Raw genomic sequence first — 14,400 nt, forward strand, 5'->3', positions numbered from 1 at the left:
AATGAATGAAGCTACTTTTTTTTTTCATGGAATAATTTCTGTCAATTCAACGGCCTATTTCGTTGGGCCAAATATCCGCAGCCCACTAGCGAGCCTCTTTCATTCTCCCTATTGGGCCAAGGCCAGGCTAACTGCACCTCCCATCTCCATGACTTTTGTTTCTTTAAATAAATTATTTCTGCAACTTTCTATTTCTACAAAAAAAATGAAATGGTTTTCTATTTCTACAAAGTTATAAAGTTATATTTATAAATTTTGTGCATAAAAATTTTGCACGACAAAAACTTATGGCCACAACTTTTTCAATACTATACATGACCTTTTGTGGCATAATTGTTAGTGGACAAACTTATCATGACAATTCTTACAATAAACTCCCTAGCTATACTTATACTCCCTCCATCCCAAAATAAGTGTCATTTTCTGTGATGAGTCAACTACTTTTAATTTTAACCAAATATATATAAGAATTTTTTAGTATTTATGGTGCATAATAAGTATCATTACATCAATTATTAAATATATTTCTATAATAAATTTATTTCGAGATAAAAATATTGTCATATGTTCTATAAATCTAGTCAAACTTAAGAAAGTTTGACTTGCACAAAACCCAAAAAGGCACTTATTTTGAGACAGAAGGAGTATATAATAAACTTTTCAAATAACATAACTTATTGACATATTTTTTTTTGTTCATCATCTTTTAAATTTTATACACAACTTATTCAACATTGTTTTTTACATAATTTGAATTGGATAAATCATAGTATAAAGTAGAAAAATGGCTTTGTCAATATAAAACCTAAAAAAGGAAAAAAGAATGAGACAAAAATGAAAAAGGGATAAGAGTGAGAAACAGAACAGACTTGCCGAATCAGATACCAACCTCACGCTGAAAGTTGTTAATTAAGATAAGTTATCTATAACATTTTTCAAAATATAATAAAAAATTATGATAAGAGGCTATTGTAATAAGTTATGCGCCCAGCAAAAAATTATGCATAAAACTTGTGAGAACTCTGTAACTTTCCAAAATTAGAGAATTATAAAAAAAAATCACAAAAGGAAAGTTGTAGTCCCATATTCGAGACAGACCAGTCATACATCATGAGCCTTCAGCCTACTCTTGAAGACACTATCTGACCTTCTAACGAGAAGGAGCTTTCACGATTTGAGTAGAGGGGTTAAGCCATTGAGATGATATTCTAGCTCACTCTTGGTGAAAAGAAACGAGATTGGGCTGGGACGGAAACTCTCGTCAACGATGTAAAAAGGCTACTGGCTTCTTCAAAAAAACTCTTTGTAGCGCTTTCAGTGTTTGCTGGTTTCAAGTCTGGCGAATGTTTGCTACTTTGGATTTCTGGGTCCTATCAATCTCTGTTTTGATAGAATATAGCGGTTCAATAAAAAAGAGTCGTTTTGTATGGATTTTGTTGCTTCAATTCTACAGATGATCTTTCAAGTGAACAGAGCCATAGTCTTTGGTTTGGACTTAACTATACTAGTGAAATGCGCGCGCCATCGCGCGCCTATGCATGTGAAATTCTGTTGATTTTGCAACTGATCTTCAAAAGTTTGTCATATATAAGGCATGAAAAAGAATTTAGTGTAAAATGACATGGTTATGGTCTTATGGAGTTCACAAGAAAACGCTGGAGAAATATGTAGCATGGTGAAACGCTGCTGCACCATCTAAAAGCTGAGTTTAACAGGTACATAGGTTCATACATGATGGTTGCTGATATTTTATTCTGTACATGTTTCACTACATATGGTGGCTGAACATTTTGATCTGAAGTACCAAGAGGATTTGACAGGGCTTGAAGTAAAGTGGATAAAACATGAACGATTCTGTGCAGAAGAGAAAAAAAATATTAGATAGATTTCCAAAGCAAAAATACAATGATCTTTGTTGTATTTGTTCTTTAGCCTTGCATGTATTCCACTTGAGTTCAAAGAACACCTGTGTATGTAGTTCGCGGACAACCAAAGTGTTTGACAATGTAATCTTTGGGAATAGGGCATGTGCTCGGAACCAACAGTAGATCTGTTAACTCACAAACTGCAAAAAATTGTTGATTTCAGCAACACTGGCTGACAAGATCTGTGCTAACTTCATCTTCAATAGGCCATGGCCAAACAAATTTAAGAGGTCAGTCACCGACATCAGTTAAATTAAAGAACAACACGGTGGCGAGAATAAATTTGGTAAGATAATTCTTTCGTACCCGTTCGATCAGATGGTTTTAAACCATACACCACATCATTCCGTAGGCTCGTCATATTTTGGATCTGCCGAAAATCTCCTAAACTGCAACAAAAGAAAACACTACTAAAATTACGAGACAGGTTCATTGACTGAGAAAAGACCAAATTAGTAAGGAAAACAACATAACCTCAAAGTCTCAACATGTGAGGACATTCTATCGCTTAGACCGTCCGCAACATATTTGGGTGAACCATAGGTCTGAGAATTATGTATAGCTGGAGTAAGTGCTGGCAAGACATCTGTATGACATTTTGGGAACACCACACCTGTTGTCTGCAGCAAAGTTCATCAGTTAGCAAGACAGTTGTATCTTAAAGGATTGTTTCCAGAAAAGCCAGAGAGACAGGAGTGGATCTCTGCGGCTGTGCCACCCCAAACAAACAGAATTTGGAGGTGGGGGGGGGGGGGGGACACTACTCAATACTCTACCTGAGAAGATGACACTCAAACTGTCTATGCTTTGAAATATCCATTTTTGTCTCATTTCTTATTTCCCATCTCTCTCGTAGGAATAAGTGAAAAGGGCAGGGATTGAAAAAAAAAAGTAAAAAAATATATTTGAAAGCAATGAGGAACATGAGTGGCATTTCAAAAAAAGAAAACAGAGTGAAATTTTTCTTTTTAAGTACCATGGTTTTTAGTAGGTTGCTAAAATAAAGTCTGATGACAGAAATAATGGGATGGTTTGCAATGACCACTTTATTGATGCATTCTGAATGCAGGACATGGTTCTGAAACCATGCATAATGCAAAAAAAAATTTGGTGACAACATCCTGCATATATTCGTAAAGCAACTTGGAAAAGCGATATTGCCTAAAATTCTGACATGGATGACAGGTTATTAGAGGTAGTGAGAAAACAGAATAGGAATATATCACAAATAAATAAAAATGAGTCTTTGTATAGAAAAAAGTCAGACGTTCCAAAGGAACATAGGTAATGGCGTGGTAGTCACAGAAGGAGGATAAGCTGCTCTAAATTTCTAATAATGATGGTTTGCCTGAACAAAAACAAAAATCCATACTCCCCATCACAAATGACCCTGAAAAAAGTATTCACAAAAGAAGATGTGTGTTCTAGTATCGACAGAACACATAGAAGAAAAGTACTATAACATGGGTAACAAGGAATTGTTCGGAGTGGTTGTTTGTGAGTGCCAAATTCTCCAAATGCAGCAACCATACATGTACAGAGAAATGTCAAGTCAGCATATTTGTGTTATTTGACCAATGCACTAAGGAAATGATATAAATAACTGAAAGCCCTAGTTTGGTTTTGGATAATTGATGAAACCCTAGTACTTACCTCTATACTAAGTGTGTGTAGACTTAATGAGGTTGGTACATGCCAAGTAATGGAGCAAGAGATGATCATGGTGATGATGATGATGACCACAAGATGATCAAGTGCTCAACTTGGAAAAGAAGAAAGAGAAAAACAAAACCCTAATGGAGATCAAGGCAAAGGTATTGCTTAGGGTTTTGGTTTTAGTGATCAAGACACCATAGAGGGTGTGATAACATTTAGGATAGATAGCCGTACTATAAAGAGGGGAATTCTTTGGCTAAGCGGTTATCAAGTGCCACTAGGTGTCATTGTTCATGAGCATGCATTTAGAACCTAGTGAGCTAAAATTAACTCCTTCAAAGAAAATGTTTGCGAAAATGCTAACACACGTGCACATGTTGGTTTACACGTTGTGGTGTTGGCACACTTTGCGAAAATGAAGTGCATATTTTCTATTGCGCCGGTGGGAAATTAGGAGAAGTCGCGGGAGTGTTTCTCGCTAAGGAACACTCACCGGACGCTAGCTCAGAGGCACCGGACGCTGTGTCTGAGCGTCCGGTGTGCAGGCTGCCTGGCTCAGCTAGGGTTAGGCACCGGACGCCAGGCACAGGACGCAAGCTTGAGCGTCCGGTGGTCTGAGTCCGGTGTCCGCGCGTTTTGCAAACCTCTCTAGGTGTGAGTCTGGTGAGCACCGGACGCTCAGGGTGCGTCCGGTGGCTTGCGTCTGGTGACCCTGCGAGTTTGCGGAACTCTCTGCGCATGAGTCCGGTGTGCACCGGACGCGTCCGGTGCTAACTTGCTCAGCGTCCGGTGCTCTGCAGGTTACCGTTAGATTCTGACACGCGACTGACGTTGGAGCACCGGACGCAGGTGTTGAGCGTCCGGTGCCCCTTTAAGAGCGTCCGGTGACCCCGTATTTCACCCAGTGAAAGAGCCAACGGCTCTATTTGTTTGAGAGGCTATAAATACGTGTTTGGCCGGCTTGGGGCTCACCCTCTTGGCATTCTTGAATACTTGACATCCTTGTGAGCCTAAGCAAACACCTCCCACTCATCTCCTTCATAGATTAAACATCTTAGTGAGATTGAGAGTGATTCCAAGTGCATTTGCTTGAGTGATTGCATCTAGTGGCACTTGGGGATCGTCTAGCTACGGTTTTCTTGTTACTCTTGGTGGTTGCCGCCACCTAGACGGCTTGGAGCAGCAGAGGAGGATTGGCACGAGTTGGTGATTGTTCGTGGCCATCTCCCGGTGATTGTGAGAGGTTTGTGCCTACCTCGGCGGAGAGCCAAAGGCAACATTAGTGGATTGCTCGTGTCATTGAGCTACCTCACTTGTGGGTGGGTTCTTGTGGTATCCTAGTGAGGACGAGGTTCGTGCTACACCTCTTAGCCACCGAACCACCAAGTGTTGGTCGACACAACGGGGACGTAGCGTGCCGGCAAGCACGTGAACCTCGAGAGAAAAATCTTGTGTCTCCATTGTGTTTGTTGATTGGATTTCTCCCGGTGATTGGACTTCATAATATTGTGATTAGTTCATCCCCTCTACGTGGTGGTATAAAGATCAAACTCTCTCTTACTTTCTTACTAACTAGAGTAGCTTACTTCTTGTATAGAAACTTTAGGTAGCTCTCTAGTGTAAGTAGAGACTTAGTTCTTGTGTGCATAGTGATCATAGCAACTAGAATTGTTGGGTAGGTGGCTTGCAAACACCCAATTAGAGCTAAAGCAAAAAGCTTCGCTTTGTTATTTACTAACCTCTTGCTCTAGTGTCTTTGTAGAATTTTTAAATAGGCTATTCACCCCCCCTCTAGCCATATTAGGACCTTTCAATAACTCAGGCAATAAATAAGTACTCTGACCTCAGCACACACTGGACCAGCAACTGTGCAATGTCCATCAACTCATCAATTCTTTGCATTATCATCTAACCAAAAATATCTTTTGATTGCTGTGGAAATTAGTGTACCGAAAATCAATGTCTTCTAGGACTATCCATAGCACCAGAAAATCATTATTCCTGCAAAGGGCGTAGTGAATTAATATTTAATATCTTATCTAAAACAGAACTCCAATTCTAAGAATAGGTGGAAAAAGTTCAATGATTTTTTTCATTATTAAGAAATAGGCCAACAATTTGGAGACCAAAGGGAGCTTAGAGGAACCAAGGATAAGAGGAGGACAATAACATCAGTTAAGTCAGGACTAAAGCATGAAACAACACTGATTAAAAGCGTACACAAGGTCATATGGAAGCTTCTATAAACTGCATAGATCATGAGACCTTAGATGGATGGGACAAGAATTTAAAAACTTATAAAAGCTCATATAGGAACAATGGACACAACTGAATAACTACTCCATGTCTTCATTCCACTATAGACCGACTGGTACATAGTCAACTAAATTCCTTATTGATTGAAATGTTGACTCCCTATTTTTTTACATCCAATTAGGAACCAGGTTTAGATTATACTACCTATGTCACTGCATTATATTACATGATGGTGTACTCTGTAACTTGCTTTTTAAGCTTTGAGAGCAATCAAGCTGAATGCCTAATAGAAATATTTATTGCAAGAGAAAAACTAAAGCAATTCAAGTATTTTTTGTTAGTGCATTCTATCTTCATACCCTAAAGTTTTAGTACTTTTCTGCTTTCTGTAAACAAGCATTACAACAAAAAACGCATGAAAAGGAGAAGTCACAGTATACATTTTTAGCGGGCAGTATTTGGAGGCACAAACACAAACCTTTTGCATGCTGCTAGAATGTAGCAGGTAGGTTCCAACTTCTTTATTATCTTCGTGGTCCTATGACCTTGAAAAGAAAACCTGAAAAGTTGGCACTAAATTACGAAATAGAGAACATTGTCGATACATATATATATTCGAATAATGTATGATCTATAGAAGGGGATAATGCTCCTATCCAATGCTTTATCTATTTCCATCTTTGCAAAATATAGGTCTTCACACTGACAAAGAAAAAGTAGGATCTAAAATAGCTGAACTCACTATTCAAACAAGAATATTATTCCATCTTTGGAAAATATAAGTATTCATATTCAGAAAGAATAAATAGGATCTGAAATAGCGGGGCTCACTATTCAAACAAGAACATTATTCCATGTTGCAAACTTGCAATAATGTATTCATATTCAGGAAGAATAAATACAATCTGAAATAGATGTTGAAATAATAATCCACCACATGGCCCTGCACACAAATTAGAAATAATAAAAATGTATCATAGTTATTTTAGATAGGCTAATTGTGAGAGGAAGACCGACCTTAAATATGTAAGCACCAAATAAACATGTACCAGCAAAATACGTAGGCATGCTGATTGTCCTCCTATTTGCTGCAGTGATAGAGCAGGCAGTATATCACAACAAAATAAATTGTACACAAGGTGTGCGAATGACAAGGCAAGGTAGATGATCACTCTCCTGGTATTGTAAATCGACCCGTCGATCTTGGAACCTAACCCTAGGACACCAGCAATCAAAGGAGACATAGGCCTACCAGACGAGAATGGATGAGCGAGAATTGACCTGAGCAGAACCGAACAGTGACCACCTCCCGTGAAGTGGTGCTGACCGGAGGGAAATGGGCCGCCACCGCCGCCCGTGCGACGCCCTCGGGAGAGAAGGAGACGAGGAGAGAGGGAGGAAGAGAAGGGGAAGGCCAGGGCAGAGGCGCGCCGACACGGGAGTGGTGCTGACCGGAGGGAAGCGGGCCGCCGCCGCTGCTGCCCCCGCGATGCCCTCGGGAGAGAGGGAGACGAGGAGAGAGGGAGGAAGAGAAGGGGAAAAGGCCGGGGCGAGGACAGCAGAGGCGCGCCAACACGGAAGGGCGTTGAGGTCGCAGTAGCCGCCGTCGCCTATCTGAGTCGGGAGAGAGATGGAGAGAGCGAAGAGGAGAGAGGAGGGGTTGAAAAGCGGAAGCTGAGGTATATATTTGCCTCTCTGGCTTCGGATGAGAAGAGGGGGAAGCAGGGGAAAAACGGGAGAAGCTGATGAGAAGCAGCAAAAATCGGCTTCCGGTTGAATCTGCTCCAAATCATCACAGCCGCACGATGGAAGATCCAACGAAGGAGATTATTTTAGGCGACGTGGCCCCTGCTTCCCGTCCTGGAAGCTGGCGGCTCATTTAGAAGAGAACTTGAGTGTGGTGGTGTATGAACCTCCCTATCTATTATTCTTTAGTTTTCTTGTATGTCTCTAGGATGAAAATGATCTGAAACGAGCAAACTAGGCCTACATAATTTGCATTTTCAGATCTTCCTCACAGAAACGAAATCGATAATGATATTGCCCAAAATGAATATGACACCCGTATTTGACATGTCAATATTGGTCAATAATCGATAATGTACACTAAAAATAATGTTATACAACACCATAAGTAGGAATGATAAGCCAATAGTCTTTCAAACATGCTTTACACAAAAAAAGGTTTAATAATATCGTCAGGATTTCCAGGCCTGTAAATGACAAATCACTTAAACAGTCCGGTAGAAACAGATATCATTTCCAAATTTACAGTCTCTATTTCCATTTGCTCCCAAAACACGACAAAATCTCATGAACGAGCCACAAGAAACGGTTTGGTCCATTTCGGATTTCATCCCTACGACAGAGGTTTTTGTGGCATTCAGCTAGGCTATATATATATATATATATATATATATATATATATATATATATATATATATATATATATATATATATATATATCCTGGCATTTTGTGCAACAGTCAGTGATCCAGAGCTCTTTGGCTCATCTGTCTGCTTTTGTTTACACATGCCCAACAGAAGATATATAATGGCGAGCTTGATGACCATCCATGACTAGGACTTTGCAACCAGCCAATATATCAAACGCGAGCAGCGCGTGTGCAGGTGGTCCACCACCAGCGGAGAGGCGAGGATGCGATGGCGTCGTCGTCGTCCAAGAAGGTGTGCGTGGTCGGCGCCGGCGTCTCCGGACTCGTATCCGCCCGCGAGCTGCGCCGGGAAGGCCACGACGTGACGGTCATGGAGCAGAGCGGCGGCATCGGCGGGCAGTGGCTGTACGACCCGAGGACCGACGCCGGCGACCCTCTCGGCGTGGCCGGCGCGCAGAGCAGCATCTACGCCTCCCTCCGCCTCAACACGCCCAGGGAGACTACGAGTTTATCCGATTTCCCCTTCTTCCCCACCAACGACGGCACCGGCGGCGACGCCCGGCGGTACCCGCTGCACGGCGAGTTCCTGAGCTACATCAGGGACTTCTGCGGCGCGTTCGGGCTCATGGACGCCGTCAGGCTCAACACCAAGGTCCTGCACGTCGGCCCGTTGGCACCGTGCGGGCGCGGGCGCGGCCACGACGGCGCCGTGACGCGGTGGATGGTGAGGTGGTCGAGACATGGTGACTGTGAGGGCCAGGTGGTCACCGCGGAGGAGGTGTTCGACGCCGTCGTCGTCGCCGTCGGCCAAAACACCCAGCCAAGGCTCCCTACCATCAACGGTAGGTTCCGTTCCGATCGATTGTTATGTTGTTGCAAAAGGATGATGAATCGATTTGAGAATCATTTTTTTTCTCTCTCCTCCCTCTCGAACTGAATTTGTGTTCTTGGTCAACTGATGAACACATCAGGCATGGACAAGTGGAGCAGGAGGCAGCTGCATTCGCACTCGTACCGGTCACCGGACTCGTTCGACGACCAAGTGGTGGTGGTGGTCGGATGCCACCCGAGCGGCACGGACATCGCGCTGGAGCTCTGCACGGTGGCGAGAGAGGTGCACATCAGCGTCAAGTCCATGGACGCCGCCGCCGTTGTCCCCGGCATGAGGCGAGCTGTGTCCAGGCACGACAACCTGCACCTCCACCTCCAGATCGACTGCCTGTGCGAGGATGGGCAGGTAATGTTCGCCGACGGCTCGTGTGTCGTCGCCGACTCCATCATCTACTGCACCGGGTACGACTTCTCGTTCCCGTTCCTGGACACGGGAGGGCTGGTCACCGTCGACGACAACCGCGTCGGCCCGCTGTTCGAGCACACGTTCCCGCCGTCGCTGTCCTTCGTCGGCGTGCCTAGGATGGTGGTGGTGCCGCGGTTCTACGAGGCGCAGGCGAGGTGGGTGGCGCAGGTGCTGTCCGGCCGGAGGCCGCCGCTGCCGCCGGAGGAGGAGATGCTGCGCGCCGCCGAGTACCACCACCGCGCGAGGGAGGAGGCCGGCGTGCCCAGGCGGCAATCGCACAACATCTTCTTCGACGTGGACTACATGGACGAGTTTGGGGCCAAGCACTGCGGCTTCCCGCGGTTGCCGGAGTGGAAGAAGGAGCTCCTGCGGTCGTCCGTTGCAAGACTGCGCGATGCCACGGAGAGCTACCGTGATGACTACCGCGACAGCGGCTTGGTTCGGGAGGGCTTGCAAGCACAGGGCTGGCTTACCGGACGGCCGCCGCCGCCGCCGGACACGAGAGTAGAAAACGAGTCATGAGTGGCGGCGAGCTCCCGCAAGAGCTCTTTCTTTCTTTTTTTCAATTATTCTTGAAAGATCCGGATTCCCGGCTTACATGTGCGCCAGAAGCACGACGATTAAACAAATTGTGGTGTGTTCCAGCCAGCACTCCTGGACATGCATGTCTACCAACTCTGGAAAAAACTAACGTCTTGTTTACTTCCACTCAAAATCCAAAAAATTTTCAAAATTTCCCATCAACATCAAATTTTTAGACGCATGCATGAAGTATTAAATATAAACGAAATTTAAAACTAATTACACAGTTTGGTCGAAATTTACGAGACGAATCTTTTGAGTCTAGTTAGTCTATAATTAGATAATAATTACCACAAACAGATGAAAGTACTACAGTGTCCTAGAAAAATTTCGGCAACGAACTAAACAAGGCCTATCAATCAGATACAGCATGCATGAGGAAACAACTAGGCAGGAGAACGCGCGTATCTCACCATTAGGATTTGGGACAGCTGCCAGCCGGACATGAATGTCCAATGGCCATGTGCATACAGCAGAGCACACCGGAGAGGGAGACGACGTCGCCAAAAACAAAACAAAAAAAAAACAAAAAAAAAACGGAGAGGAAGACGACGCACTACTTATTTGCGCATGCAGGCTCGTGCTCTCGGTTTTGCTTGGCCAATAGTGTAAGCAGCTAGGCTGAATTAGATCGATGGAAAACATAAAAAGGCAGTAGAAGATTTTGGCTAATCAATGGGATTCGGCACATATAGATCATGCAGGCCAAACGCTTGTACGTAAGAGCAACTTTAAGAGTTTGGCTAAAATTATTAGCCAAATTTTATTGTCTAGCTATTTTGTAAAATAAAAAAAAATTAAAAAAGAAGAGGTTCCAAATAGTCGTGCTATTTTATAAAATCTCAAAGCAAGTGGTCGTGGTTGGCTATATTTGGTCATCGAAAATCAAGGAATAGTCAACTTCTTATATTTTATAAAGTCAGACAACACATTTGTTGGAGCCTAAATTTTGCTATACAAATTCTAAAATAAACCCAATAACAATAGTAGCCAAACTGTTGGAGTTGCTCTAAGAAGTCTATTTAGGCACCCTCAACTATCGTCCAAGTCTGCATGCCCCCCACCCCCCCACACACAAAACTACCATTGAAGTTTGATTTTATCCCTTAAATTATAGAACTAGAAATCTCACATCCTAAATGCCGGATACCGTAAACCACCATACCCAAACTAACGTTATGAAAAGCTCAAAACTCCTTTTCAAAACAAAACAAAACAAAACAAAGGTCAAGGCCCAAATCAGCCGACCTTAGAGAGGAGGACAGCTAGGCCGCCTAAAGGATATCTCCAAACTGAGCCAGAACCATTCCACCACAATCCAAGGCAGGCCTCGAGCGACAGGGAGCGTTCTCCGTCTCGCCCGAGACCAAGCCTCAGACATTTTCTCCGTCTCACCTGAAACCAAGTCTCGGACGTTTTTCTCATCTCGCCTGAGGCCTAAGTCTCGGACCGATTCTTTTGCATCGCCCGAGCCCAGGCTCGGACGCCCTTTCCCCAAAAAAGGCATCTCAGGCTTCTTGCTTACGTCAAACAACTGTCGTACGATGGATGAGACATAGGACATGCCCTTACGCCCATGCAGGGCATGGCACGCACTATGCTGCCTACTCCAGTCACTACAGCACCTGCCCTTGTCACTGTACGTACAATTGCATCAGGAGTGGGCAGCGTCAAATCTCAAGCACTGTAGCCACGAACCCATCAGCGCTCCTGAACACAGATTAAGGGAAGAGGCCTCGGAGGATAACCCAGACGAGGAGCAGGGGTCGACACGACAAAAACAAGAACAAGCGTCTTGTCTACAGCCAGTGGCGGAGCGAAGATTTTTGTGGAGCCTAGGCAAAACACAATATAATACTAATGATCTATTTGGTATAGCTCTGACTCTTTCTAAGATGGCTCCGACTCCTCACATAGAGTACCTTTTTTTAGTGAAGTTAAGATATTTTGAAAAATATTTAACAAAAATAACTCCTGTGATATTTTTTTTAATAAGTTGTATTAGGATTGTGAGAAGGAACAAGGAGAAGTCATTGTAACAAGTCATTTTGTAGGTGCCCAATTAGCAAGGCTCCTTGCAAGGAGCCATAAGAAACTGAAATCAAAGTCCTGCCAAATAAAATCTAACACATATTATAGAACATTGTACATAAAAGCAAAATTAGAGAACCAAAATAATTTTAAGCTAATCCATTCTCGCCTAACGTCTACCACTAATTACCGCCTACAAAGCTCTACAAAGTTTGTACTGCGCTTGTTGAGTGCCTCTGCAAAGGTCCTCCTACCAATTAGCGAAGCAATATGCTTGATGTGTTGGCCTAAAGAATTCATCGGTGCGAGATCCTTCCATGATCTGTCTTCCTGACATATGATTTCCATGCTACAAATATTACTAACTGTATTTCTTCACCATGAAAAAATATGCACATCTGATTAGGCAGAAAGAGAGAGCATCAGCTCTGTATGCGTTGCAACTACCTCCTTCCATGATCTGTCTTCCTGACATATGATTTCTATGCTACAAATATTACTAACTGTATTTCTTCACCAGGAAAAAAAAAATATGCACATCTGATTAGGCAGAAAGAGAGAGCATCAGCTCTGTATGCGTTGCAACTACCAGTATATTAGTATTAGTATAGGTAGTGTATATACGTATGTGTTCACCATGAGCTCGGCCATTGGCCCAGGGTGGCCGGGCCTTGGCTCCGCCGGTGTCCACAGTGTCGGCATGGCTCGGCACGAATAACATGAGCATCCATACTGCGACCACGATCAGCTACAACATCAGGAATAGAGCACCTTACTTTCCGTGCGACACCATACCCGGCCCCGACCCATGCCTCGGATCAACTCCGCGACATTATAACATAAGCACATGTATCCCCTCACTCTCCTTGGAACTATACAAGGGAAGGAAGGACGGTATATTCAAAAATCCACATGACACACGATCAATCATACTATAAACACGAGTCAAGTCTCGCACACCACAGCCTAAGCCGAGACATGGGACACTCTCCCTCTCTCGTAACTCGCTTATAACCCCTACTACGAGCATCTCGGGTGCAGGATAATACAAGTCATCCCTTCACATTGGACGTAGGGCACCCACGGTCTGAACCAGTATAAACCCCTGTGTTCTTCCTACATCATCATCATCTAGATTGAGGGTACATGAACACATATCACTCGTTAGTGCCTGGATCACGAGTCCAGACACCAATACTAAACTTTTAAAACTGTTCAAGTTACCTCCATATTTTTTATTAATTTTGCATTTTTACTAAAAAAAGTTTGATAAATACTTTATAAGGTTCTAAAACCACGGAATATATTTTAATCTTCTAAAAAATCCTGACACATAGTGAATAGCTGCGTGATGCAAAACTACCGGTCTTCCACAGCCAACCCAAATTCCTCCTTCGTCAGCTGACCGAAAGGCAGTTCGGTGACCGGCGACTGCCGCCGCTGTGTCCGTGACAATTTGCCTCTGAGATCCACCGCCACCGAGCTCTCCCCCACGCGCGGCCGCTAGGCTAGACTCCTCCCCACATGTCGGATCGGTACCACTCCCGTGCTCGCAAGAGATCTTCAAGCCCTTCAACATCAGCCTCGATCAGGCCCTCAGCCTCTCCAAGTGCAGCTTCGCCATGGAGATCGGGCGCGCCGGGCACCGTGATGGCGGTGGAAGATGGCGGTGGCGGGCGGTGGCGGACGCGGATCTAGCTCGGCGCGGAGGCCAGCGCTAGCGCCGGGGACGAGGCCAGAGTGGGCGTGGTGCACCGGCCTGTGGGTGATGGGCCCACCACTGCGACGTGTGAGATTTGCGTCGTCATCTCACGATGATGCATATTTGCGTCGCGATGAAGCTGCTACCCAAAATGGGTGCGATGTTTGGGTCCTCCGTTGAACCGTGATTTTGATACGCAAAATACTGTGTATAACCTATTTTTGCCTTTGGGTCACGGTTTGCGTCTGTTGTTGGAGTCAGTCTTAGACCTTGTGAACATGCTCCCTCTTTCAAAAAAAAAGTCATTCTCGCTGCTCCAAAAGTCAATAATTTTTAATTTTGACCAAATATATTTACTAAAGTATTAATATTTGTGGGACATAATTAGCTAGTACCATTAGATAGACGGCTGAATATAATTTCATAAAAAAACTTATTTAGAGTTATAAATGTTGCATATTTTCTACAAACTTAGTTAAAGTTGAGAAAGTTTGACTAGCACAATTCCCATATCAACTCTTTTTAGGAACCAAGGGAGTATCTATAGAAAAATGG

At 43.8% G+C, this 14,400-nt stretch overlaps 2 protein-coding genes across 2 annotated transcripts; one reads left to right on the top strand and one right to left on the bottom strand.

The window, feature by feature from the left end:
- Nucleotides 1,570-8,124, bottom strand: LOC8054517. Its single transcript, XM_021452404.1, has 9 exons — nt 8,110-8,124; nt 7,119-7,532; nt 6,855-6,925; nt 6,316-6,396; nt 5,532-5,582; nt 2,400-2,545; nt 2,232-2,314; nt 1,967-2,065; nt 1,570-1,854 (listed from the first exon to the last, which is right to left on the bottom strand). The coding sequence occupies exons 1-6, from the start codon at nt 8,122-8,124 to the stop codon at nt 2,434-2,436; spliced, it is 744 nt and encodes a 247-aa protein (XP_021308079.1). The 3' UTR covers nt 1,570-1,854; nt 1,967-2,065; nt 2,232-2,314; nt 2,400-2,433.
- On the top strand, nt 8,356-10,205 carry LOC8054518 (flavin-containing monooxygenase FMO GS-OX-like 8). The gene is made up of 2 exons (XM_002459181.2): nt 8,356-9,075; nt 9,205-10,205. The coding sequence occupies exons 1-2, from the start codon at nt 8,502-8,504 to the stop codon at nt 10,050-10,052; spliced, it is 1,422 nt and encodes a 473-aa protein (XP_002459226.1). The 5' UTR covers nt 8,356-8,501; the 3' UTR covers nt 10,053-10,205.

This window comes from Sorghum bicolor, chromosome 2 (assembly GCF_000003195.3).
Source record: "Sorghum bicolor cultivar BTx623 chromosome 2, Sorghum_bicolor_NCBIv3, whole genome shotgun sequence".
Taxonomy (NCBI): domain Eukaryota; kingdom Viridiplantae; phylum Streptophyta; class Magnoliopsida; order Poales; family Poaceae; genus Sorghum; species Sorghum bicolor.